Raw genomic sequence first — 26,155 nt, 5'->3', positions numbered from 1 at the left:
ATATTTTAAACGAACTAGGAAAAATTAAAAAAAAAATATTTGAAGTTGAAGGCGCACTTAAGTACATAAATCATTTTTTTAAAATGACTTATTTATACCAATCATTAATTATAAAATGAAATTACAAACATAAAGGAAAAGCATTATGAATTCAAATTTATAATAAAAAAACATTTACATTTCAAAGGCTCTTAATCTCCTCAAAGGATAAGCTCATAAATTATGTATAAATGAAACAACTCATAAAGTTTCTAAAATAAAGCTTGACTAATTTATATAAATGATAGAACTGCGGAGAAGAAAGATGAAAAATATAATGATTAATCTAGAAATATTGCCAACGGTATCTCTGCCTTTTAGAAGATCCAAAACCCATTAGCAATTTCACTAATGAACAGCTGTCTTAATTTGAATAAAGGAAAGCTTGAATGTTTTGACCGTATGATTTAGCGGAACCTCTCTACCATTTTACCATTAAAATATATTTATATTTAAAATATATCTTCAGCCATTATAAAATATTGTTATATGCTAAAAAACAAAACAAACTAATAAATTGATTGTCGTCTACAGGTTATATCGTTTCATTTATAGCTGAAATCAACTCCCTGTCCTTAAACAACGAATTAAAAAAAATTAAATGATTTATTAATTTAGACTTAATTTTAATGCAAATTTAAATTAACCTTTCAATAACTAAAAACAATAATATAATCAGCAAACTGTACTTAATTTTTGAAAATAAATATTTCAACAGCGACGAGGGATCAAACTTACTAAATTGTCCTCTTATACTTGTTTAATTTTTTTCGTAATCCATCTGTCTTAACATTACCATTTAAACGTCCATTTTTTTTATTTTCATGTACCTGTATATGGAATATATAATATGGGGATGAATTGGGATGGCGAAAAAATTCGAATTCGAGTTTTCGACAATAAAATCTTCCTAACTAATTCGGACTTAAAAAAATGTATTCAATAAAAATTACTGAATTACTGTTAATTAATACATCTCACTACTGTCAACTGACTATCTGCCAACTTACTATCTCTGACTGTCCGCTAGAAGGGAACGGGAGGGATATTTATACAGAATCAGGACAAAAAAGCTGACACTGGTGGTTCTCCCGGATTTGGCAACGTTAAATGACAGAAATTCAAGTTTTGAGATAAATACAATATTCAACAATGAATAAATACAAAATGAGAGTGAATTTTATGAATAACAAAAGGATAAAAAAGGAAAATGAAAAAAATCCGATTCGAACGGGAAAAGACGGTATATTCCCGATTGAATTACGGTTGTGTTATCTTTTGATGAACTTTTGTATTCCAGGTAGGAAAAAAAATTAAATTCCTCATTCCCATCTAAAGGAACCCTAAAATATGAATTTTTATAGCAACAGAAGAAAAAAAAATTGTATTATAATTTTAGTCTTCCTTGGTTTTTTGATTTATTTTTATAAACACAAAAATATTCGAAAGTTGAAGTGTTGAAAATATGTTGGTAGTGAAAGTTGTGTAATGCGCGCACTGCATCAGATTATTTTCTGATTTGAAAAAAAAATCAGGATATTTCTAGAATAGTGTTTTTATTGGTTTTTTTGTTTTTTAAATTGCTATAAAGATTTTTTTCGAATTTACGAGGAACCTCAGCATCTCTTTAAGTTTTGTTATTGTTTAAAAGACGTTTTTATGACTTTTCGGCCATTAATGGGGCATTTTTAAATATAAAATTTATTATGATTGTATAATGCACGAAATTTTAGCCAATTAAATAATAAAAGAAAAATTTATTGTTTTTGGATAAAAGTTCGGTAAGCATGTTATAAAATAACTGACCTGGCAATGCTTCGCTATTTGAGAATTTATATGGATTTAATGAACGCAATTGATAGTTTGTTAAAATTTATTGTATAGTTGATTATGATTTAGTAATATAAATAGTTTAAAAAAAATAATCAACACTGTGCATTAATATTAGTACTATATGAAAAACATTCAGAACTATCGGCCTATAATAATGAAGTGTGATAAAAGAATTTTCGGAAGTGAAAAATTTTATTCTTAATTTACAACTAATAATTTGGCTTAAGAGGGCTTAAGGAACATTTAGCTTTAGAGCGGTTCTGTTAACGTAGGAGTGTGAATTTTTATAGCAACAGAAAAATAAAAAAAAAATTGCAATTTTTAGATTAATATCTGATATGATATAGATTTCTATTGGATTTTAATATACTAGGAGTCATCAATAAATTAGCCATCAATCATTAAATTGATCTGTTCGCTCAAGAAATTGTTGACAACGACATAACAAATATATCAACATTTAAGACAATAATTTTCAATATTCGATCGTTGAAAATTAAAGGTATGGTCTGTACGTTAGTGAGCAATAACAGGCTAGAAATCTGGCGCTCTGGTCACAGTAAAAACATGCGAATTGGGGTCGTCTAGATTATTCATTCGTTAATGGCCGGATAAGGATTGGTACAGAAGAAAAGGAGAATTCTTTGTTTGTAGCTTTCACACTTATAAGGAAATACAGAAGCCAATTTATTATTGTATAATAAATCATCACCTTTATGGCGATATAAACAAACAAGATAAATAAAAAACATAAATAGGGCATAAGTAGCGCTTGATAGAGAGACTTGAGGAACTATCGCTAGAATAAAAGTGTAGAATAAAAGAACCCGTGAAGCGGGCGGCATCTCTTCTTTATTTCGAAAGCAATAAATTTTATGGCTTCAAAACGTAAGGATTGGAACGTCCATGTAGGATTTGATCTATGATATCCTCTTCAGAATTTTTAAAATCCGATTCGTCCCGTCTTAATCCGCCGTATTACTACCGTTGAAGTTTTGCAAGTTATGATACAAAGATAAAAACTGAGATTTCGCTCCCGCTCATTGAAATTCAGGATCCAACGATATCCCATTCGTGAGAATTGAATATAGCAGGACCTTATATATAGTAAAGAACCGGTTTTCAGAATTTGCGTATTAATATACGTGATAGCGGTCAAGCACTATGCAGAGGGAAAAAAAAAACAGGAAGAGATCAACTCCGAAAAGTCAAACATGTTAACACATATCTTAAAAACTGCATTTATTAGCTTTAGCATAATAAATAAACATAATTAAAACTAATAACTGTGATTAACATCTTATTTATGCAAAGGAGTGATAATCATGAGAGAGTGAAGTGTGCCCTGCTAATTTCAGGGCATAAAAATCATATTAATATTTTCTTTTTAATAAATTACTAACATTGCTTTTCGAAAATCCCACTAAGTATCTATTAATGGGTGTCAAAATTTTAAAAGCTCTACTGAATTGACAGCATAATTCTTTTTCCTTGGGTTGATTCTCCATATGTTTGTATCATGTCATTTTATTACTAACAACAAATTTGCTTGCTGCATTCTCGTATATTTTTCTTCAGTTGTAAAACCCAATAAATAAATTTAATGAAAAGAAAAAAATTAATACTAAACAAAAATCATTAATTATTGTATACATAATTTAATAATAAGATTAAGCGCAGAGAAGTGTTTCCATTCGAAATATAATGTAAACAGTATTATAAATAAGAAGTAACTAATCACTGTAAACGTTATTAACATAATTAAGAATTTTTTACCCGTAGCTATTAATTGTCAATTAATTTGTCTCTTTCTGTAGAATAAGAAAACAATGTTACTGGTTCAATGAAACTAGTTTTTATACACAAAAAAAATATATAATGAGGATCTTAGTAATATATATATATATATATATATGAAATTCCGTGTACCATGGACTTTGAAATGATTGTAGAAGACAAAACATCCAAGCAATAGTTTCAGACATATTTCACATGGAACAAAAGTTATTAATTATCCATGTTCTTTTAATTCCTCTGGATTTGTTTTTTGGTCCTTTAAATAATTATTACTGTTACTATTTACGTAGGTAGATAAGCCGTATATCTGTATTTCAGTACGATTTGTACAAAGCGAGCAATTGATAGTTTGTCAAAAAGTAAGTCATATTATTCTTTCATGATACATTTTCCTGAAAAAAACAACAAAAAAAAAAAACGTGAAAGTGAAATATTGAAATCAAATTAGCAGCCATACTCTGCAGCAACAACTTTTTTAATATTTATAAACAAATACTACAACTTATGCATTAAAGTTTATAAAAAAAATTTAGTAAAAATCAATCTTTAAAAAGTGTCCGAAAATCAAAAAATGTACGCAATGCTGCTATCAAAAGTTAGGTCTGGAAATTAATTTTCTTCATGAACCTACAAATCAAAAACTTAATAAGTGATTTAATAAATAGTTTTGAACATATATATTAATTATCTACCTATACCTCGCTGGAATGTATCTGATACTAAAACAAGTATATTAACATAGTATGCATTTCACACGCCTGTGACAAGTTGATCAAGACACACTTATAAGATAAAAAGTAGATTTTATATACAGAAAAGTTGGACACCCATGGTTTATAACGTCGTCTGAAACCTTAAAATATCATTTTTCAAATAAATTAAAAACTAAATTTTTTTTTTCATTTGTATTGTTTTTGCTTTCCTCTGGTGACCATCGTTCATAACTTCTCCACATTTCATCCAACTTCAACGTCAATATAATCATTATAAAGCTGAATGTCTGATATTTTAACATTAGTAAAATTTAAATTTAATGCCCTGGTAAGTATTTTATAAGCGAAATATTTGTTTCAAATAAAGAAAAACTTTTTAAACGTTTTATTTGATATCTCCAGTTCTGATTTATTTAATTAGATCCAGTTTGTGCCCTTTGGTGCAGTTTATAGATTAAGAGATCTTAACTACTCCCAAGTTTGGTGTAGATTAGTTGAGTCGTTTTGAAGTAATTTATATTTTGTTTTTACCATATATTTTTATTATATAATGTTATTTACGGCTTTGAACTAAATAGATATAATAAGCAATTAATTTAATCATTAATTCACTGTAATAAATAACTACATATATTAATTTATATTAAACTTTGAATAGTATTCAATTAAGTTATACACAACTAAATCTAACAACTGCGAATAATTGCCGGGTATGCTAGTTCTTAATAAAAAAGGTGGTAAAAATTAATTAAAATCTAGATGTTCGAGTCCGATATGTTCAACTTCAATATTAGCTAATTTTTAATTCAAAATTAATTCTCTTATAAAATTAGACTTAGAGTAATAATCATTGAGGTTTTTAGAGCGTCCAATACTCATAAAGCATAATGAAAAGTAAAGATAGTTTTCACTTTCACGCTAATGAACTTTCACTGGGTCTGGCGGTCTGAGTACATCGCAATTAAAATCGGACACAAGATAGATTTTTTTATACTCTCACTTAAAGCCTGCCTGATTAAACTAAATAAATTAAAAAAGAATAATTTTTAAAATTTATAGAATTAGTAAGAAGTAATAAAAATTGATTTAGTTTGAAAAAAAAAAAAATTCGTAACAATGATTGGTTCTACAGCAATAAGAACGGGCTTGACAGCCTGAAAGCCCAAGAGGAGAAAAAATTCAAATATTTCATCCCAATTTTTTATTGCTTTAATGAAAACTATGTTTAATTACTAGTCAAAACTGATGTCTCTGCAAAGTATAGTTAAGGAGAATAAAAATGGTGGCTGAATCAAAACATTAAAAATTTTTTTTTCTTTCGGAGCTCCATATCGTTAAAACTGACTACAACTGCTATGAATATGAATTTTTACAACATTTAGTGAATTTATTTTGTCAAATATCATATGCATGGATCATATCAGTGTATTCCGCTTATTGCATTGCAACACGTGATGCTTACCACAGAGTATACCATAATTGTCAAGAAAGTTTCGTTCGATTCTATAATAGACGGTATCGAGTATTAGTAATAAGCAGTTAGATACACGTTTTTTGAAAATCCAGTTACATACTTTCTCGTTTCTTCTGTTTTGCTTTTTGTTATCATGTATATAGTGCTGGTTCTTGACAATTAGACAACAATTATGGACTCATTGACCAGTTTACAAAGTTTTCTTCATCAAGAGCCAAAGAAGAGAAGAAAGTCGGTTATTTCATCCAAATTTTTGATTAATTTAGTCAAGACTATATTTAATTACTAGTTTAAATTGGCAGGTAAGTTTAGTTTGGGAAATAAAAATGTTTCAAAACGTTATAAAATATTAATTTATCATTCGAAGCTCCATATCTTTAAAATTATCGATAAAACTAGAAAACTTAATATAACAGAACATCATTTAAATTTGCTAAAAAATAATTATTATACACTATGATAATCAGACCAATTTGTACATATGGAATGAGCTCTGGGGCTCTACCAAACCATCAAATTTCTCCCGCTTCCAATCCTTCCAATCCAAAATCCTCCGTAAAATCCTTGATGCTCCTTATTACGTTACAAATAAACTCATCCACAAAGACCTTACCATCCCAATCGTTGCAGATTTGGCCCAAAACAGATATGCGTCTTTTCATTCCAAACTCCTTACTCATCCCAACCCACTAGTTCTTAATCTCTCATCCTTAACAACCCCTGATAATCCTCCCACGCGTCTAAAAAGAAGATTGCCGCGGGAGCTTCTAATTTAAATTAATGCTTAAAGTACCACCAATGGGTGTTTTTTCCCCAAGATTTTCAAGTGTAAATGAAAAATTCCACATATTTACTTATTGTATTTATTATTTTGTACAGTTGTAAATTACGTTAAAAAAAAATTGATAAAATATTTACGTTCAATAGTTCCTGAGACATAGCTTTTTTAAAATCAAAAACTTACAAAAAATGCACTGAAAATCATTAGTTAGTGAATTTATTGTGGGAAATCTATATCTCAGGAACCATTCGACGAGTAGATGTCTCTTAGCACTCAAATTAAAGTTAGTCTATAAGCTAGTTTATATTATATTACGGCTCATATTTTAGCAAATGAACTCTACTTTAAATAATGTCCTACATTTTCATGTTTTTGGTATTTCATGTATTCATTACATTTGGAAGTTTGAAAGATGTAGCTCCGAAAAAAAAATAGTTTTTAACGTTTTAAAACAGATCCCATTTTTTATTCCCATTAACTATACTTGGCGGAATTATCAATTTTGATTAGTAATTATACATAGTTTTCATTAAAGTAATAAAAAATTTGGGAGAAAAAACTGACTTTTTCACCGGTCTTTTGTAGTATGAGGGAGGTAACTCCAATCTACAAAATTTTGATAAATCAAAAAAGTTTTTTAAAATCATTTTTTTACGAAACATTTTAAATTATCTGAAATCAATATTCAATTTCTATTCTTTGGGAATATAATAAAGAAAGGGCGATTTAAGATATAGAAGATGAAGGTTGGAAGATTTAATGTAGTTCATAAAAATTTAATGGAAATATTTATAATAATATATGTATATATAGTTGATCGTAAAAATTGATATATAAGAAGTTGGTCAGGGTTGCGGTCAAAAGAGAAATCATTCTATTTTTATTTAGTTATTCCTAAATTTAAAATTTTTATAGTTTTTATTATTATCATGTTTCTGTATCTTTTTCTTATCACTTTTCATTTTTCGTCATATCTTTACGACTACTTCCTGTATACGAGACGTATTTGAAATAGAAATATAGCCGTTAAACGGCAGGCTGCCTCCTCCCCACTCCTTCACGCTTCCGCTTCATTGTTGCCTTCTGTCCAACCGTTCGCTTTGAACAGGTAGGTTGTCCTGACTTGTTCTTTGCTCATTTATTATTATTTTAATATCATTATTATTTTTTTATTTATAATTATTCTTTCAAGACGTTTATTTAATCTCTACTTTCTTCTTTTTTTTTTTTTTCTTCCCCGAATTGTTTCTGTTTTATGTACATCTCCTGTACTTTTTTAACTGTATATTTTACGTATTTTCAAAAAATGTTTCTCTTGCCATTGTTACTTATTTTTTATTCTTATCCTTGTTTATTTTATACTGATACTATTTTATGTCTTCCTCCCTTCTAGTAATTTCTTATCACTTTATTTTTACGTAATATTTATCCTAGCTTAAATTACCTTATTGCATCTTATTGTTGTAATATTCTCAGTTTTCTTTTTTTTTTCTTTTTTTTTATATCTTTTTAGCCCCGAATAAATAGTTGTAAGCTATTTTTGTTTCTCTTTTGACCGCAACCCTGAGCATCTTCTTATATATTTATAACAATATTAAGGAAATTATAAATATTCACTACTTGATGCTTAATCGATAAAAAGGAAATTAATAGATGTAAGGCCACTTCTGGTCTATTTCAAGGCGATACTCAGGGGCAAGGCCGCTGATGGTGCCTTGCATAACGACTGTCATTATATGATTTCATCTTCGTCATGTCATGCAGCTCACTTGTATTTAATTTTCGTTTCTTATTTCCAAATTTTTAATTCTTGGATAGTTATCTTCAATTTATATTAATATAACAAAATATAAGATATAAATAAAATCTAAATGATGACAACAAGAAATGAATTGGACATGATCAGTTATGTATAATAATTCATTCGATAGCCCATTGATAAATGCATAACTGACAATAAGTTATATATAATGGACGATTGAGAAACAATCTATCAATTTAAAGGACAGTCTCCATAGAGAAATTATAAATATAATTTGTATAAAGCTAATCTATTTATATATAAAAGGGAATAGTGGAATATTTGTCCACAATAAACTTTTGAATTATTGGACCGACTTACGTGCGTTTTAATTTATTTATTTTTTTCAAAATGTTCCTATTCACCATGGGAAGGTTAAAAGATAATGAAATGAAAGAGATTCTCCAGTAGAAAAAAAGTTATGAACAAAATTAAGGGTAAGGCTCGCGATAAAGTAGGTAAATATATTTTTTTTTTTTTTTAGAAAAAGCATTTCATGTTCGTTTTAGCTTCATCTTTAAGTACCAAATACCATTTTTCCAAAAAATTAAAAATTAGAAATTTTTCACATCGCTCAATTTAAAGGTTTTTTTTTTTTCTTCGGTGACTTTTTATATAATACTATATAATTATACCATATAATTGTTCATAACTTCTCTTCATTTTAGTTTCAATAGAACCGTTGGAAAGCCGAATGTACGCTCTTTCAGCCGACAGAAAGTTATATTTGAAGCCGTTATAAGGGCGAAATATGGGTACATAAATCTAAAAGAGAATGGTCGAATCTTTGAGCACAATAAACTTTTGAATTATTTGACCGATTTGCATGCAGTTTTTTTTCAAAATGTTCCTATTCACCCTAGAAGGTTTAAAAGATAATGAAATCCCCGAATTCTAGAGTTAGAAAAAAATATAAAAACATAATGTTGTTTCGGGTAGAGTAGGTCAGTAAATTTTTTTTTAGAAAAGAGCATTTCGTATTCCTTTTTAGCTTCATCTTTAAGTACCAAATACCATTTTCAAAAAAATTAAAAATTAGAAATTTTTTACCTCGCTCAATTCTAAGGTTTTTTTTTTTTTTTCTTCGGTGACTATTTTTCATATAATCGTTCATAACTCCTCTTAATTTTACCCAATTCCTACTCCTACGTTAACAGAACCGTTGTAAAGCTAAATGTTCCTTAAGCCCAATTAGCCAAAAATTCTTTTATCATTTTGATTGGCCGATCGTTCTGAATGTTTTTCATATAGTACTAATACTAACGGACAGTGTAGGTTATTTTTTTAAAACTATTAATATTACTAAATCATAATCAACTATACAATAAATTATAACAAACTATCAATTGTGTTCATTAAATCCATATTCCATTCTCAAATAGCGAAGCATTGCCAGGTCAGTTATTTTATAACATGCTTACCGAACTTTTATCCAAAAACAATAAATTTTTCTTTTATTATTTAATTGGCTAAAATTTCGTGCATTATACAATCATAATAAATTTTATAATGCCCCATTAATGGCTGAAAAGTCATAAAAACGTCTTTTAAACAATAACAAAACTTAAGAGATGCTGAGGTTCCTCGTAAATTCGAAAAAAATCTTTATAGCAATTTAAAAAAACAATAAAAACACTATTCTAGAGATATCCTTTTTTTTTTTTTGTCAAATCAGAAAATAATCTGATGCAGTGCACGCATTAAACAACTTTCACTTACCAACCCACATATTTTCAATAATTCAACTTTTGAATATTTTTGTGTTTATAAAAATAAATCAAAAAACCAAGGAAGATTAAAAATATAATACAAATTTTTTTTCTTCTGTTGCTATAAAAATTTGGGTTTTAGGGTCTATCGGGGTAGAAATAATGAATATAATTTTTTTTTCCAGCCAATAATCCATCAGATTTTCACAAAAAATAATGCTTTCCAGTTCAAATTAGATTCGTCTATTTTTTTCTCGTTTATTTATCCTTGATTTCTGTAATATTTTGTATTTATCCGTTTTTTATTATTACTAACAATGAGAAATGTTTACTTTTTTCAAATAAGCAAAATTAAAGGAACTTATCCGGAAGATTTTTTAAAAATTCGTTATTTAAAACTATTTCAATAAGGATAACGTCTAAATTGTCAATTGAACGATCTTTAGATCGTTTAATTGTAAACTGACCTGAGTTTAGTCAAAATCGTTAGAGCCGTTTTTGAAATAAAAAGCTCAAAAAATGTATCTAACTATGTAAATAATAATATTATTTCTCATAGTAATTGAGAAATATTTAGTGAAAACATGCCATAAATTATTATGGAAATCCTTATCAGATGCAACCTAGTAGAAAAAGGAAGACATTAGACATTTAATCACAATGTTTATCAGCTGGCTCCTTCCTCTATTGCTATCTGGGTTAAAGGATAGCCAGAGGAAAACAACCAGCTATCAACAAATTAACCAGATAACGTTGCATTACTCAAGCAGGTAGAGCTGTGAGGACGTAAACAAATACATTCAAAACAATCTTATTGTTAGTAATATACATATTTTTTTTATTTTATTTATTGGAATCTACGACTGTATTAATGCAACAATACAACAAGTATAGAAATGAAACCTGACGTGAGAGGAACTACCCATTAATAGGTAGCATTTAATTGACTACAATTCAGTCGGTCTCGTTGCCATTTTCTTTTTACGAAAGGTTACGAATTATTGGGTTTGTGTGGGTAAGGGATTAAATAAGGAGTATCTATTACAGGTCAAATTCGCAACAAATGAAAAACTGAAGTTTTAATTTATAGTTTTATTTCTAAGATAATAAGGAGCATTGAGGACTTTAGGTAATAAAGATTTGATGCGGGAGGGATTCGATGATTTAGTGGAAGCCTAGACTTCATTCTGTATGTTCAAACAGGTCTGATAATAGTTATAAACATGAGCTTTTGTAATTACTTAGATTTTTAGATCGTTTGTTGTAATAATCGGAATCTAAAAAGTCTTCTGTCGTTTCAGTATTTTAAGAGGATCCCAAGTTAGTAACTAGTCAAGACGTAGTCGTCCTAAGTAGCTGATCTATTCGACAGCGAGAAGAGGACTATTATTAAAGGAAGATTTACGAAGAAGGATAAAGGTGATTTGTCAGGATTTAATAATAATAATACTTTATTTATTCTGGGACGCGTCCCTTTAGAATAATACAGAGAAATCGACAAATGAGGCCTGAGGAGCATCAGAGATATATAAACAGTCATTATAATAAATAATTATAAGTTGCTTTCTCACTTTTATCAGTTGGACAATAAAAAAAATGAATAAATAAATAGAGAAAAAAAACGATGTAAAAATAATTAAGAATGATATAATATATTACAAACATATTGATTTACAATTTTATGGGGTCTGAATGGATAAGAAATGATTGAACAGGCGGGATTTAAAGGTAGGAAGGGTATTGGAGCGACGAATGTTGGAAGGGATGGAGTTCCATAAGGATGAGGCTCGGGTAATGAACGATCTATCGAAAGCAGCGGTTCGGTGGGCCCTTCTGTATAAATCTGAAGACCGGGAACGAATAGAGGATTTGAATTGAAGGAGCTCGGAGATGTATAAAGTACGGCGGGATTTATTTTAATACTCCAACTTTAACACCACCCTTCAAGGATACGGTTTTGCAGTTTGGGATACAGTAATAGGTCACTATTCAATGATAGCATACATGTGTAATTTATATTTATAGTTCAGACATCTTGTCTAGCAAGAGTTGTAATAGTTGGAATCAATGAGCAGTTTGCTATTTTGAATAAGGATTCCAAGTTAGTCATTTGTCCAGAAGTAGTCCTAGGTAGCGGATCTATTCGACAGGCCAGACAGTATCCTTCAATGTCAGTGATGTGTGACTGCAGATTTTGTAATGTAGTAGCTGAATCATTGTTCGCTAACAATTAGAGACCGGATTTTCGTGCAATTGTATCTTTTATTCTCTAGTTTAAAATTAAGCCAAACCTCGACATAAATTCGTATCATGAAAGGTTCTATTGACACTACGTTAATAATACACAAAATTGAAAGTTTTGGGGTTAAAGGATGAATTTGCACATTCTGAAAATGTTTTTATATAAGAGCAATCATAGTTTAAATTAACAAATTTTTCGGTGAAAAAATCAAATAAATAATGTCAAGAAACTAACAATTAATATTATCGATCTCAAATATTGCCATATGTTAATAAACAAACACGTGATCTGCGCATTTATAGCCTTATATTATTATTTTATAGCCTTAATTTATAATATATAAGTATATATTTATAATTGGAGAAGATGGTCCGGGGGAGGTGCGGTCAGTAGAAAGAACATAAATAAACAAAAATTAATTATTCATGCCGACGTTTCGACGTGTTTCAGGTCTTCATCGGGGAGCTTGTAGGAAAGAAGTCTTAACCTAAAACTGTTAAGTTTCAGTTAGTTAAGATTTCTTAACTTAAGTCAGTTTTAGTTAAGACTTCCACTCCTCATTAATATATATTTATATACTCTTTTCAAAAGAGTACCTTGCTGAACTTTCCTCCATATTAAAATCGTGGTAGTTTTAAGCAGTTTAGATTGAGTTTTTCAATGATAATCTGAATAAAAATTAAAATTTAATACTGTAAACTTCTATTCTTCAACTATATACAAAAATTTAGGTTTTTAATGAAAGTAGTCTAGTTTTTTGGTACTTTAGCACAAATTTGGCAAGAATTAAGCGGATTTATTTTGCTTCAAACAAGTTAGATAAACATTCCCTGAACGTATTAATATTGTAAATTTCCCAATAAAATTGATTTTTACAGGATTTGGATATTTTACAAACAATTTTACTTATTTTGAATTTTTTTAATGTACGTTTTTCATTTTTTTTACTGCACAAAAATCCGGTCTATAATGATAATGCAAAATTATCATCAGAGTAAATGGTGAGGTTAGCGCTAGGAATAAATAATTAATATCGTATTAAATGCTTATTTCGCCAACACCATTTTAAAATAAAATATTGGTTCTAGGTACCTACGTGTACTGCATATTTGTCGGATTTCCATAACATTAATTGTAAATTGTGCGAGTACTGTACAATTCTTCTACAGCCCTTAGTATCTCAACTTAAAATTATTAACTATTAGATTTATTTTTTATTATTATAGTTGTTTGAGAGTGGTTTAGTTTCTTTTTAAACAATTTTGATCTCTTTTCTCTCAACTTTATTCTTTTTAACATCCGACGTTTCGACCTCTCAGGTCATTCTCAAGGATTCCTTATTCTGTCTGTATTCCTTTTCTTTCCTTAAATTCATTAATGCCGGCTAATTGCCTTTGTCCCAATAATTTCTTTTATTAAATTATTTAATTTAATAAAAGAAATTATTGGGACAAAGGCAATTAGCCGGCATTAATGAATTTAAGGAAAGAAAAGGAATACAGACAGAATAAGGAATCCTTGAGAATGACCTGAGAGGTCGAAACGTCGGATGTTAAAAAGAATAAAGTTGAGAGAAAAGAGATCAAAATTGTTTAAAAAGAAATTATTAACTATATTTACTAAATATAATTGACAACTTAAGTTACTAATACCGGTCACTACCGGAGAACGTTTGGTAAATTAATGAATCATCATCATCACAATACATTGCTGAATCACTCATAGACCAAAACGTATACGAGAGAATCGAGTAAGAAGAATAATTATTATTACTAATCGCCATTAGACGGCATCAGAAAGTAACTCTATTGTGGTACTATGTCAACCGACTCTGTGGTCGGCGGCATAACCCTTCTGATCCTGCAACGGCGTCGAACGGTTTTAAAACGCAACGAGGTAGCGGTGTGGTTCCGTTCTGCTAGCGGATCAAACAAGCTCCTCAAAACATTTTTACGGCAACTCCGTAATCTGCTTTATATTTGATAGTCAACGTCCAGACTCACCATACATTATAATAATAAATATTATTTCTTATATATATTATATATTATTCTGTTATAAGAATACATACAGAATGATAATTGATAATCAGTGGTACGAGGCGCGCATCACGACTTTCACTGATCACCTAACTCTAAACTGAAATAAATCCTCACTTGTTTCAGAAGAGATATTTCAAAATTATTAACACCTTATATAATTATATATTAACACCTTCCCGTACAAATTTTTCAGATAAGCCTTTGAATTGACAAATTGAATAATTTCAATTTCAGCGATAATCAGAAAAATACTTTTAGTAAATCTTTTCGTTACAAACGTTTGGCGGAAATACAAAATATATAAGTTAAATAATTTTTTTTTTTTTAATTATTTATTTAATGCAATTTACAACTGTACAAAATAATACAATTGGTAAATATGTTGTATGTTTCATATACACTTGAAAATCTTGGGAAGGAACCACCCATTGGTGGTACTTCAAACATTAATTTAAATTAGAAGGTCCCGCGGCCATCTTCTTTTCAGACGCCTCGGAGGATTATCAGGGATTGTTAAGGATGAAAGATTAAGAATTAATGGGTTAGGATGGTTAAGGAGTTTGGAATGAAAAGACGCATATCTGTTTTGGGTTAAATCTGCAACGAATGGGATGTTAAGGTCTTTGTGAATGAGTTTATTTGTGACGTAATAAGGAGCATCAAGGATTTTGGATTGTAACGATTGGATGCGGGAAGAATTTAATGGTTTGGTGGAGCCCCAGAGCTCAATTCCATATGTCCAAATTGGTATGATTAAATAAAATTTAAATTCTGCTGTGAACAATTTATTCAATGCTAAATTGGAGTTAGTCATCCTGCCAAATGAAATGCATATGTTAAGTGAAATTTATTGAACTAATTATTTAATAAGCTTGGTGACATGAAAAGATTTAACAGACCGGCGAAAAGGAACAAAATAATGAGCATGAGCCAGTCATTTTATCATCAAATTCGTGTTAGAAGTGTATTATCTTTTCTACGACTATATATATTACGACTTACATATTACATTTTCGATCATTTTTGGTTTTCCTACAGTGTATCCAACGGGTTCTGGAGCACTTCAGGAGCGACCTCTATAAACTAGATACCCTCAATAGAGGTAAATCTGGAAGTTGAGCGTGTTTTTGAACAAATCAACTCCTTGCGCAACCATTATTCAAGAAACAGTACTTTCTTACAAACTCTTGATCCTTCATGGTCTGTACCGGTAAAGGGTTTCTAGTTTTGAACTCATTTATTTGTTTATAATTTTTTAAAACTAATTTCTATATTTTTAACTAACTCATTAGTTTTAATCCATTCGACACCGTGTGCGCAATGCAACAAAAAGACCGACTGTACACTTTGAGTGCATTGATATCGAATTGCAATTATCAGTCAGTAAGGAAGAAGCGGCCGTTGGAACTAGACTGGTTTAAAACAAAAAGTATCCTAGAAGTGTGTAAAAGTAGGATTTATTGTTGGTTTCATTTTTTTGCGATTGTTTCAAGGGTAATTATTCTGTACAACAAAAGTAAGTTTTCATCCTTCCAGGAAAATTCATTATCTTGTACTGCTTCATAAAAATTTCAATTTATAATCTTTTATTTATTTCATTTTATCTGTAATTATATTCTTACTTTATTACTAAACCCAAAATAAGGATTTCATATTACCCGACTATTTTTGGAATAAATGATCAATTTAATAATGTGTTATTATTTATTTTATACTGCACACTAGGTGTCCGTCCTTTGTAATTGAAATATTCAGAGGAGCACAGCAAGTAATCATCTTATTTGTACAAAGGGAGTTACAACGTGATTGATTTCTATAGCAGACATATTTCTTTATCAAAAATGGCCAATATAAAGCAAAAAAATTTTGGATTCTAAGGATGGTCTCCAAATATATGTGCTGTCTCGAATGAGTTAAACTTATTTATGTCGAGTCGACATTATTACTTGTTGTTATTTTATTTTAATTTTTTTCTACATTTTCATTTATTTTCGTATAATGTTTTGTTATTATTCATTTATTTTTCTTTATTTGTGCTTATTGAAAGTCAACATCAATTGAGACCATCAAATTAAAATAAAACTAGTGAAGTAACCTCAATATTTGTGATAGAACACCAGTAAACTAGAGTAAGGTGTACTGATAGGTAAAATGTTGAGTTATAAAATAAGTTCGTAGCGTTTTTTACTGGTGCTTTCAATGAAAACTTCAGACTCTTGTAAATATGTTTAATCAATTATATATGACCCATTTTGATCTATTACATGTTGCCATCTTTGCCATATTTTTTAATTCCGTCCTCCCAGAACTTCTCAGATTTTTACGTAATGAACTCCTCTATGTACGTTTTGCAGTCATCGAGCGAATTAAAGTGTTTCCCGTTAAGAGAGTTTTGAAGGCCCCGAAATAAGTGAAAATCCGTTGGAGCAAAGTCTGGTGAATTGTGTGGGTGGGGAATCATCCCAGCAAAACTCCAATAATTTCTGCCGAGTCTGCAAAGACGGGGCGTTATATTGATGGAAAACTATGCCTTTGCGATTATGAGACACAAATTATTTGAGACACTAGCATGAGATATATACATTTCTGCAATGTCCCATGCCGTAGAGTGAGGGTTATCTGAGACCAATGTTTGGATTTGGTCATCATTAACAGTTGAATGATTTTCGGTCAAAATTTCCGGTTTCTAAACAGAGCAAACCACTTACGGACGGTGCTTTCTCCTAAGACATTATCGCCATGCCATACACACTGCAATTTTTTTAACCTTCTGTGAAGGGGATCTTCCTTTTCGGAAATAAAAATCATTAAATGACGAAAATGAATTTTTTTTCTCTTCCATTTTGAGCAAGCAAAATACCACTTAAAGATAAGGAATCTCGGTTGAAATTGATGCATAAAAGCACCTTAACTAATTCTTTTTTAGAATATGTAAATTTTGTGATTTCAAAAACTGAAACACCAATTCTATTGCCTTATCATCGTCTCCAATGGTTTTTGAGATATCTTGGCTTAGTCTCAAGCTATTGAGGTGTGGTGTAAAATATGGGCATCGTTGGAAAACATGGCTTATTGTTAAATTGTTATTGCAATACTGGCAGTTCGGAGGTGTTTCTTTTGGATATAAGATAGGAGTGGGTGAGCCTCGTGTGACCTATTCTCAGCCTAGTCAGTACTCAATATATACTGTACTACTCAGTATACTGTACTACTCAATATATACAGTACTCAATATATACATAACCCAATATATACTGTTATTTACATAACAGAAAGGGGGAAAAATACTCATTTAATATAATTTGTTATTAAAAACCAATTTTGTAAATGTTGTACCATTGTATTTCGTTAATAATATTTTTCATATCACCGTGTAAGTGATACTAGTATGCTTTGTGTTATAGTAACCCACTGTATTTGAGGAGAATAGCTTCTTGTTAATTAAGCATTTCTCTCTACTTTAGAGGAAGATTATTTGAAAGATCAAAATTTAAGCCCTGACAGAATATTTTAATGAGGGAAATACCTATTTGAAACTAGATACTACTTAATATTACATAAATTTACTGAGTTTAATCAAATTTGGCATACACTAGTTCTAAATATGTAGTTTAAAATACGTACGACTTTTAGTTTTTGAGCTAGAATATTCACACACATTCTGTAAGACTTGGTTATTAGGACTCAGTGGATCTCAAAGCGTGTGTTTACGTCGAAAACTTGAATTCGAAATTTTTCATGGACATTAAAATGTTTCCTCGAAAACGATATATAAAAACCGATTATTATGTAACAGATAAACGAATCCAAAGAGTTAGAAAATCTAAAGTTGAGTCATTTTGAATGTGGGCCTGAGGATTTTTCTTTTGAGCTTATTAAGACATAGGCGTGGGGGCTAGGTCGTTCTCTTGCCCACGTAGTAACTTTTCCATGGTCTCATATGGACACAGAATAAAATTACTTTTTGTAATCATGCTAAGTAAAAGGACACGTGACTTCTAGTAACAATTATATCATTTATTATGTAAAACCCCAACCAACGCTGGAAACGAACTAATTTAAAAACGAAACATAAATATCCGCAGTCAAACCTAGAATTAATTTTCGTTTATGCATTAATTGTTTTACGTAAGACACATATTGGGCCGCCCATAGCTCAGTGGTTAAGACACAGTCTTACCAAATTGATGTCTATTGGCGGTGCCGGTTCGAATCCGGCCTGGGACGTTGACTTTTTTCATTGCGTGGCGGTCCCACAAAATGAAGAGCTTTGACCCCCAACCATGATTAGGCAGTATAGGATTCCAATGGCAGTCTTGGCCGAAAAAAAAAAAAAAAAAAAAATTAAAAAAAAAAAGACATATTCTTTTTATATTTTTACTTGGAATGTATAGTAAAGGAAAGAACTACGACCGTACAAAATTTCGAATTCGAGTGGAAATACACATTTTGAGGTGAACCGAACCCAAATAACCGTCTTGCAAAATGGTCTGTATGAGTATGAACAGCCTAAATCAAAAATGGAAATGCGCATGAAACTGGAATTACATATTTAAGGCTGATATATCCCTGGAATCGCAGAGCATATTTTTCAATAAAACCGACTCACCGGAAAAGCCACTTGATATAATCAATTTTTTTTTATAATCAACATTTCAAAGATTAGTTCTGCTGCAAGTCACCAGTGCGTACAAATCTGTGTCTCATGAAGCGGTGTAATTCTTAGCTGGAGGGGTTCCTCTCGACCTCCTCATGTGAGAAGACACCATGACACTTGAAATGAAGATAGATGGATAGTGCGGGACTACCAGCAAATATTCGTAAGAGGATCAATGAGGATAAAATAGGTAATTGGATTCGGCGGTGGTTGGGGCGAAAGGAGCTACCCCGCGGAAATACTTTCGCACTGTCAGGTCACAATTGTAAGCAAAATGGGTCCGCTCGGACTACACGATATCATAAGTCATTTCAAGGTATGGGGACCCACCCAGTACCAAGCATGCCGACTGCCGAGCATGGTGTCATTACCTGCACCATCTATGAGGTACAGAGAGCTAAGTTACAGAGGGAAACAGGACTTATTGTTCTAACCAAACGAGATTTTCCTCAGTTCGTAACATCGGGAAACCACCCGTACTAAAAATTGTTGGTGTACGGATGAAAACAGCAGTCGGGCCAAATCCAGGAAATGAAGCAACTGTTGAAATGAAGGAAAGCCTGAATTCAGTGACTTTTCCAAATTCAATTATGGGATTCATCAGCCAATTATGTTTGTTAGCAGAGTGGTATAATAATATTCCTTATGCTGCAACTGCTAAACTCATTTTGTTGAAAGGCTTTGACCGTCTCTGAGCACGACGAAAAAGACCGACTCTGAACGAATAATTCTATGTCACATGATTTGACCAATCAAGGATGTAGTTGGATTGGGAACAGAGATAAGGAAGAATATAGAGCTTTATGACGTAATGAAAGTTTCGTGAACTTAGGGAGGCTCAGTTAGGCAGGCCATGAGAGCAAAATTAATGAACAAATATGGAACGGAAAAAAGAGCTTGATAGTACAAGAGCCCAAGAAGAGAAAAAAGGCAGTTATCCCACCCCAATTTTTGATTACTTTAATGAAAACTATGTATAATTAGCAGTCAAAATTGATGAGTCTGCCAAGTATAGGTAGGGGGAATAAAAAATGGCGGTTGTTTCAAAGCCATAAAAAAAACTAATTTTTCATTCCGAGCTCTATATCTTAAAAAATAGGAACAACACAAGAAAACCTAAGAGAACGTAATTTAAAGAAGAGTAAATTTGCTAAAATATGAGCCCTAATAGAGTTATTTACGTTAAATAGTTTTCGAGATATAGCTTTTTAAAAAGCAACATTTCATAAAAATGTTGTATGGGACATACTAAAAGATCAGTAGTTAGTGAATTTATTTTGAAAAATTTATATCTCAAAAACCATTTGACGTACAGATGCCTATTAGCACTTAAATTAGAGCTAGTTTAATGAGCTATAAAGTAGTTTATGATATTTATCTTCGTAGTAGTAATGGTTTACATGAAATTTGCTAAAATAAATTGATTTGTAGTTGTTCGGACAAATTTTCATTTGCCAAATTTATATTCATATGTGAATATCATAAAAACTACTACCCCTACGAAGATAAGTGTCTTAAACTACTTTATAGTAAGTGAAATTTCCTTTATTTTGAGTGTTGGCAGATATATGTGCGTCTTATGGATCTAGAGATATATGTTTTCAAAAATTCAACATTTTATACGAACAACTAGAAATTAACATTTTGTGAGTTTATTTTGTCAAATATCATAAAAACTACTACTCCTACAAAGATAATGATAATCAGTACTAATACCATCAGTACATCCAATGGTTTCTGAAATGAAGTTTTTCATAAATCAAATTTATTGTCCGAACAACTATAAATCAATTTATTTTGGCAAATATCATGAAAACTACTATTCCTACGAAGCTAAGGTCATAAACCTCTTTATAGTCCATTAAACTAGCTTTAGTTTGAGTGCTAATAGACATCTGTACATCATATAGTTCCTGAGATATAGATTTCTCAAAACAAATTAACTAACTACCAATCTTTCAGTAGATTTTTAAGAAATTTTGCTTTTTAAAAAGCTATATCTCGAGAACTATTGGACGTAAATAGCTCTTTTAGGGCTAATATTTCAGCAAATTTACTCTTCTATAAATAATATTCTCTTAGATTTTCTAGTGTTATTGGTAGTTTTTAAGATATAGAGCTGAAAAATCAATATTTTTTTAAGGTTTTGAAACAGCCTCCATTTTTTAATCCACCTATCTGTACTTGGCAGACTAAGCAATTTTGACTATTAATTATATCATAGTTCTTATTAAAGTAATCAAAAATTGGGGTGAGATAACTGCCTTTTTTCCTTCTCGGCTCTTGTACTTAGAGATCTTGCCTCAAACCCGAAGAGCTAGCAGACTCAGGCTAACCGATGGCGTGAAAGCAGACAATCGTAACTTGCTTGGAATCAGGAACAGGAATGGGTTTACTTAAGGAAGCCGAATGTAAAATCTCCAATTTTTTTAGAAATATTCTATTCGGTTTATTATCAATAATATTTGCATCATTTTAAAATTTAAACATTTGTCTGATTTTCTACATAATTTTCACTTAGGTCGATACTTTTTGAAGACGCTATGACTGTTTTTGTATGCCCACATAATAACAGTTCCCCGCCATGACCTTGAGGGAGCGTTGAACCTCATCTTTCACGTTGGAGCTAAATCGCCTTAAAGCAAACTGCCACTGGGTTTAAGTCCAGGCTATAGGGAACAAGAGATATGAAAGAAGATACTTGAGATCTTAATCAAACAGGAATCGATTTGGGCCAATGGTGTGCCAGCAGATAACCAATGAAAGGCCCATTTTATTTATTTATTTTCCATTTACATTATCCCTGCTGCAAAACTATAATTGCAGATTGTATTCTCACACACATATGACACTTGTCATTACAATGTCAGTAGGATTGGAAATAAATCAGGCATTCTTACTCCAATCATCACAACAAACAGAAAATGATGAGCATAACCACCAGGAAAATAAATATATAACTAGGAACAAGAAAATACTAAAATATAAACTTCAAGTACAACTAACAGAAAAGATAGAATGTTCGCAGCAAAAAGCTCAATGATGAACATCCATAAAGTAGAAAAATAACAGGAAATGGGTTTCATTAATGGGTAAGACATTAATTGGCCCAACTTCCTGGTCTGGATTCAAGTTCGGATTTGGGCAGAAAATACATTTTCTATTAAACCAGTCTTAGATATCCAAAGGCAAACATTGGAACAGTCTCTGTAACTGGAACAGACTGGAGATCATTCTGCCCTCGATTTTTAGAGAAAAAACTAGTGAAACAATGTCAAAAGTATTGTTTTCCCATCTTTCCCGGAGAAACAATTTTTTATTTAATGCATTGTCAATCAACTCAAAGGAATTCTTCAGCACATGACATTTCATGGTTAAGATCAGAATATTTCTCTTCCAGTGCCAAGAGTTTTCCATTGTACAGTTATTGAAGTAATTTATTATGAACCCCATTATGTATAAAAGTAAATACAAAATAAAAGTACTAATGTATTACAAACTCAACTAACATTGCAGGAACAATAAATATACTGTTTATCTCTTTTGATACATAAGATCACAATGTGAAATATTCTTGCTAGAATTTATTTATCTTAGCAAGTAAAATAAATTTAAAACCAGTTAATAAAATGTTAAACAATGATATTAAAAAAATGTAAAACAACCTTAATCTTCTCTCCTTCAAAAAGTAAGATACATATTAGGAGGTATATAAAAATACCATACTAATATATTACAATAAAATCAATAGATCTACAACAATCGAATAAAATTTGGTCAGCACTGAGTTCCAATAGCCTGATTTTTCCCTGTCAAATGTTAAGTACTAATATTATGTGATTGTTAAGAGAAACCAGGAAATGTTTTTCAAACATGTTCCCTATCAGGCACGGATACTTTTTCAAGAAACAATTCAGTGTGTCAAACCTACATTTGAACCAGATTTATTCAACAGCCCCAACCAGCGAGGCTACTTATAAATATTATATATATTTAAATATTAAAAACTTTGGACACACTATGTATTATTTTACACAGACTAATGTCTTTATGATTTCTCTAATAATTTAAGGGATCACAAGAAGTTAATATTGATAAAAGTAAGTATTTATTATATTTTCTTGAATTCTATGGCTAGAATATTAATGCTATATTCAAACAATATAAAATAAAATCAATCAACCCAACAACTTGGATTATTTTTAATGGTTATACAAATTTGAAAACCTTAAATAATTTTTCTTATAAGTGTCAAAAATAAAAATCATTACCAAACCCTCTTTAGTTGAATATTTAAAATGAGTCATAAGATTTTAATAAGTTTGAAACGCAAATTAATGAAATAAATAAATATTTACAAATTTAAAAAAATCACATTTGATAATGGTTTGTTTTTGATACTGTGCTGACCCGGGTAATTTAAAAGATCAATTAATGTTTATTTTCTAGTAAGTTACACTTATCAGTAATGATTGAAAACAACAATCAAACTTGAAAATAACATTAAATAAACCAATATTATTCATACTTGTAAGTGTCTATAGTAATTTGCAGTAATCAATGTACCTAATATAAACAAACACCTTTGCATTATAGCATAGTATTAAGTTTCAAATTGGGTAGAAAATACTTCAGTCAATAATACCTAAGTAATTAGAAAATAAATTGATAAATAAATAATGAGTGAAGTAATGTTTTGTTGAATATTTACTTATGTTCATAAAATAATCACAGATAAAAATAGAAAAATAATACCTTAATGAAAGGACAGTAACATTCTTCATCTTCTTCAATATGCTAACATCTGACAACTGGCTTCCCCTAAAATTAAATTTCAATTATAGAACAATAATCAGGTACCACTTTAAGAGGCTGAGAAAATGACAATAATAAAGAAGGTAAAGTGGCAACTTAAATCTATGAAATGTTTACATACCAACAGTTAAATTTAGTAACCGTTTCCAAATTTGAAGATTTCGTCCTAGCTATAACCATTTCTTCTGTCAGCATCACCATTATGATGTACCATATACACTTTTACTCAAATACACAAAAAAAATCACTGAGAAACGGACAGTGTGACACCAATAATTGTTTAAATTCCGAATTCTTCAGTCTAGTGATACCGACAGAAATCATCACGGAATTAAGGAATTGAGTCTCAAATTCGTAGCTCAAGTTCAAACCGAAGACCGAAGAACTCTACACTACTAGCCCCTTCGCTGCTCAACTGAAGGGTTTTGGTTCATGGCAGAGCGCAGGGAACTTTCTTACTAGCGCTAGTGTTCTGGATATGGCGCCAGATTCAAAAAGTTCAAAAAAATTATGGAACTGTAAAGATCGACCGAAAGTATTTATGCAGGGTGTTATTTAACATGTATATAAAGTTTAAAGAACATAATGGTACACTTATCTATAATATTACTTATTATTAAATCTATGTAGCAGTAAGTCGAATTTGGAAACCTCTCAAGTAAACATTAATATATAACCTTCTCTATTGGAAGTAATTTAAATGTATTTTAAAGATGAGTATTTTGAGACGTCTAAGTCTAGAAGTTTTTTATTGTAAGAAGGTTTTTATAATCTATGGCAAAAGAGTTTTAAATTTTTCTACAAGTGCCGAAAAAGTGCACGTGAATATTGGTACTATTGGACATGTAGATCATGGAAAGACTACCCTTTCTGCTGCTATCACGAAGATAACATCTAAAGTTGGTCTGTCTAAATTCATTTCTTATGAAGAAATAGATAAAGCTCCTGAAGAAAAGGCTAGAGGTATTACCATAAATGCCTCTCATATTGGATACAATTCAAAGCTTCGCCATTATGCCCATACTGATTGTCCAGGTCATGCTGATTACATTAAAAATATGATTTCTGGTGCATCTCAGATGGATGGGGCCATTCTAGTCGTTGCTGCTTCTGATGGCCCTATGCCACAAACAAGAGAGCATCTTCTACTAGCAAGACAGGTAGGAGTTCAGAAAATAGTTTTGTACATAAACAAATGTGATCTGGTAGATAATGATGTTATGGAACTTGTGGAATTGGAAATGAGAGAAATGCTATCTGATTTCGGATTTGATGATGGAGCTCCAGTTATTTTTGGGTCAGCTACAAAAGCTTTAAGTGGAGATACTAGCCCTCTTGGTGAAGATTCAATTTGGAAACTCTTGGATGCAATAGACAGCTACATCCCTAATCCTAAAAGAGACTATACATCACCCTTTTTATTACCACTCGATAATTCATTTACTGTTCCTGGGAGAGGCACAGTTGTTGTCGGCACTATTAAACGTGGTGTAATAAAGAAAAACTGTGAAGCTGAGTTGTTAGGTTTTGATATCAAATTAAAGACTACTGTTTCTGACATCCAGGTGTTTAAAAAGTCTGTTCCTAGTGCTAATGCTGGAGACAATGTTGGCATTTTGTTGAGAGGTATAAAAAGTGATTCTATTTCAAAGGGCATGCTCTTATGTCAATCTGGAAGTCAAACACTCAGTAACAGATATGAAGCTACTGTGTACTTTCTTAGTAGAGCTGAAGGAGGGCGTTCAAGACCAATCACTTCAAGATACATCCAGCAAATGTTTTCTGATACATGGAACTTAACATGTAGGATTGATTTAAAGCCAGATACCCCTATGGTCATGCCTGGCGAACATGCTACAGTAACACTAACTCTTCTTAAACAAAATATTATGGCTCCTGGCCAGTGTTTTACTATAAGGGAAAATAATTTTACAGTGGCAACTGGTATGGTAACCAAAGTGTTGGATTCTGTTCAATTCAACAATTTGGGGAAATTAAAAATTTAATTTTTTCAACCAAAAATTTGTAAATAGTCATTTTATCAATTGTTAAAATTTTAATATATGTTATTATTCTTTAATTATGTTTCCTTTTCTCATTTTTTGTTTTATAATGTATGATGTTCTAATTTACTACTTTTTTTTTGTTGTGATTTAACATGTGATTTTTTTTTTTGTAATTATAACAGCAACTATAAACTTGAAAAGAGAATTATCTTCAATAAAAAATTTCACTACTTCATTGTGCTATAA

At 30.5% G+C, this 26,155-nt stretch overlaps 2 protein-coding genes across 2 annotated transcripts in view; one reads left to right on the top strand and one right to left on the bottom strand.

Moving 5' to 3' along the window:
• Positions 1-24,562, bottom strand: part of LOC106681244 (cilia- and flagella-associated protein 410) — a gene marked incomplete in the record, with an annotated part of 130,322 nt that extends 105,760 nt beyond the window's left edge. The window contains 2 exon segments of the mRNA XM_067052775.1: positions 23,844-23,909; positions 24,025-24,562. Coding sequence (XP_066908876.1) covers positions 23,844-23,909; positions 24,025-24,104 — 146 coding nt within the window.
• mEFTu2 (mitochondrial translation elongation factor Tu 2) lies at positions 24,561-26,144 on the top strand. Its single transcript, XM_014421469.2, has one exon. The coding sequence runs from the start codon at positions 24,617-24,619 to the stop codon at positions 25,907-25,909; it is 1,293 nt and encodes a 430-aa protein (XP_014276955.1). The 5' UTR covers positions 24,561-24,616; the 3' UTR covers positions 25,910-26,144.
• The last annotated feature ends 11 nt before the right edge of the window (positions 26,145-26,155 follow it).

Source organism: Halyomorpha halys, unplaced genomic scaffold, assembly GCF_000696795.3.
Source record: "Halyomorpha halys isolate HHAL.00 unplaced genomic scaffold, Hhal_1.1 Scaffold321.1, whole genome shotgun sequence".
NCBI classification, from domain to species: Eukaryota; Metazoa; Arthropoda; class Insecta; order Hemiptera; family Pentatomidae; genus Halyomorpha; species Halyomorpha halys.
This window is presented reverse-complemented; position numbering and strand designations above follow the sequence as displayed.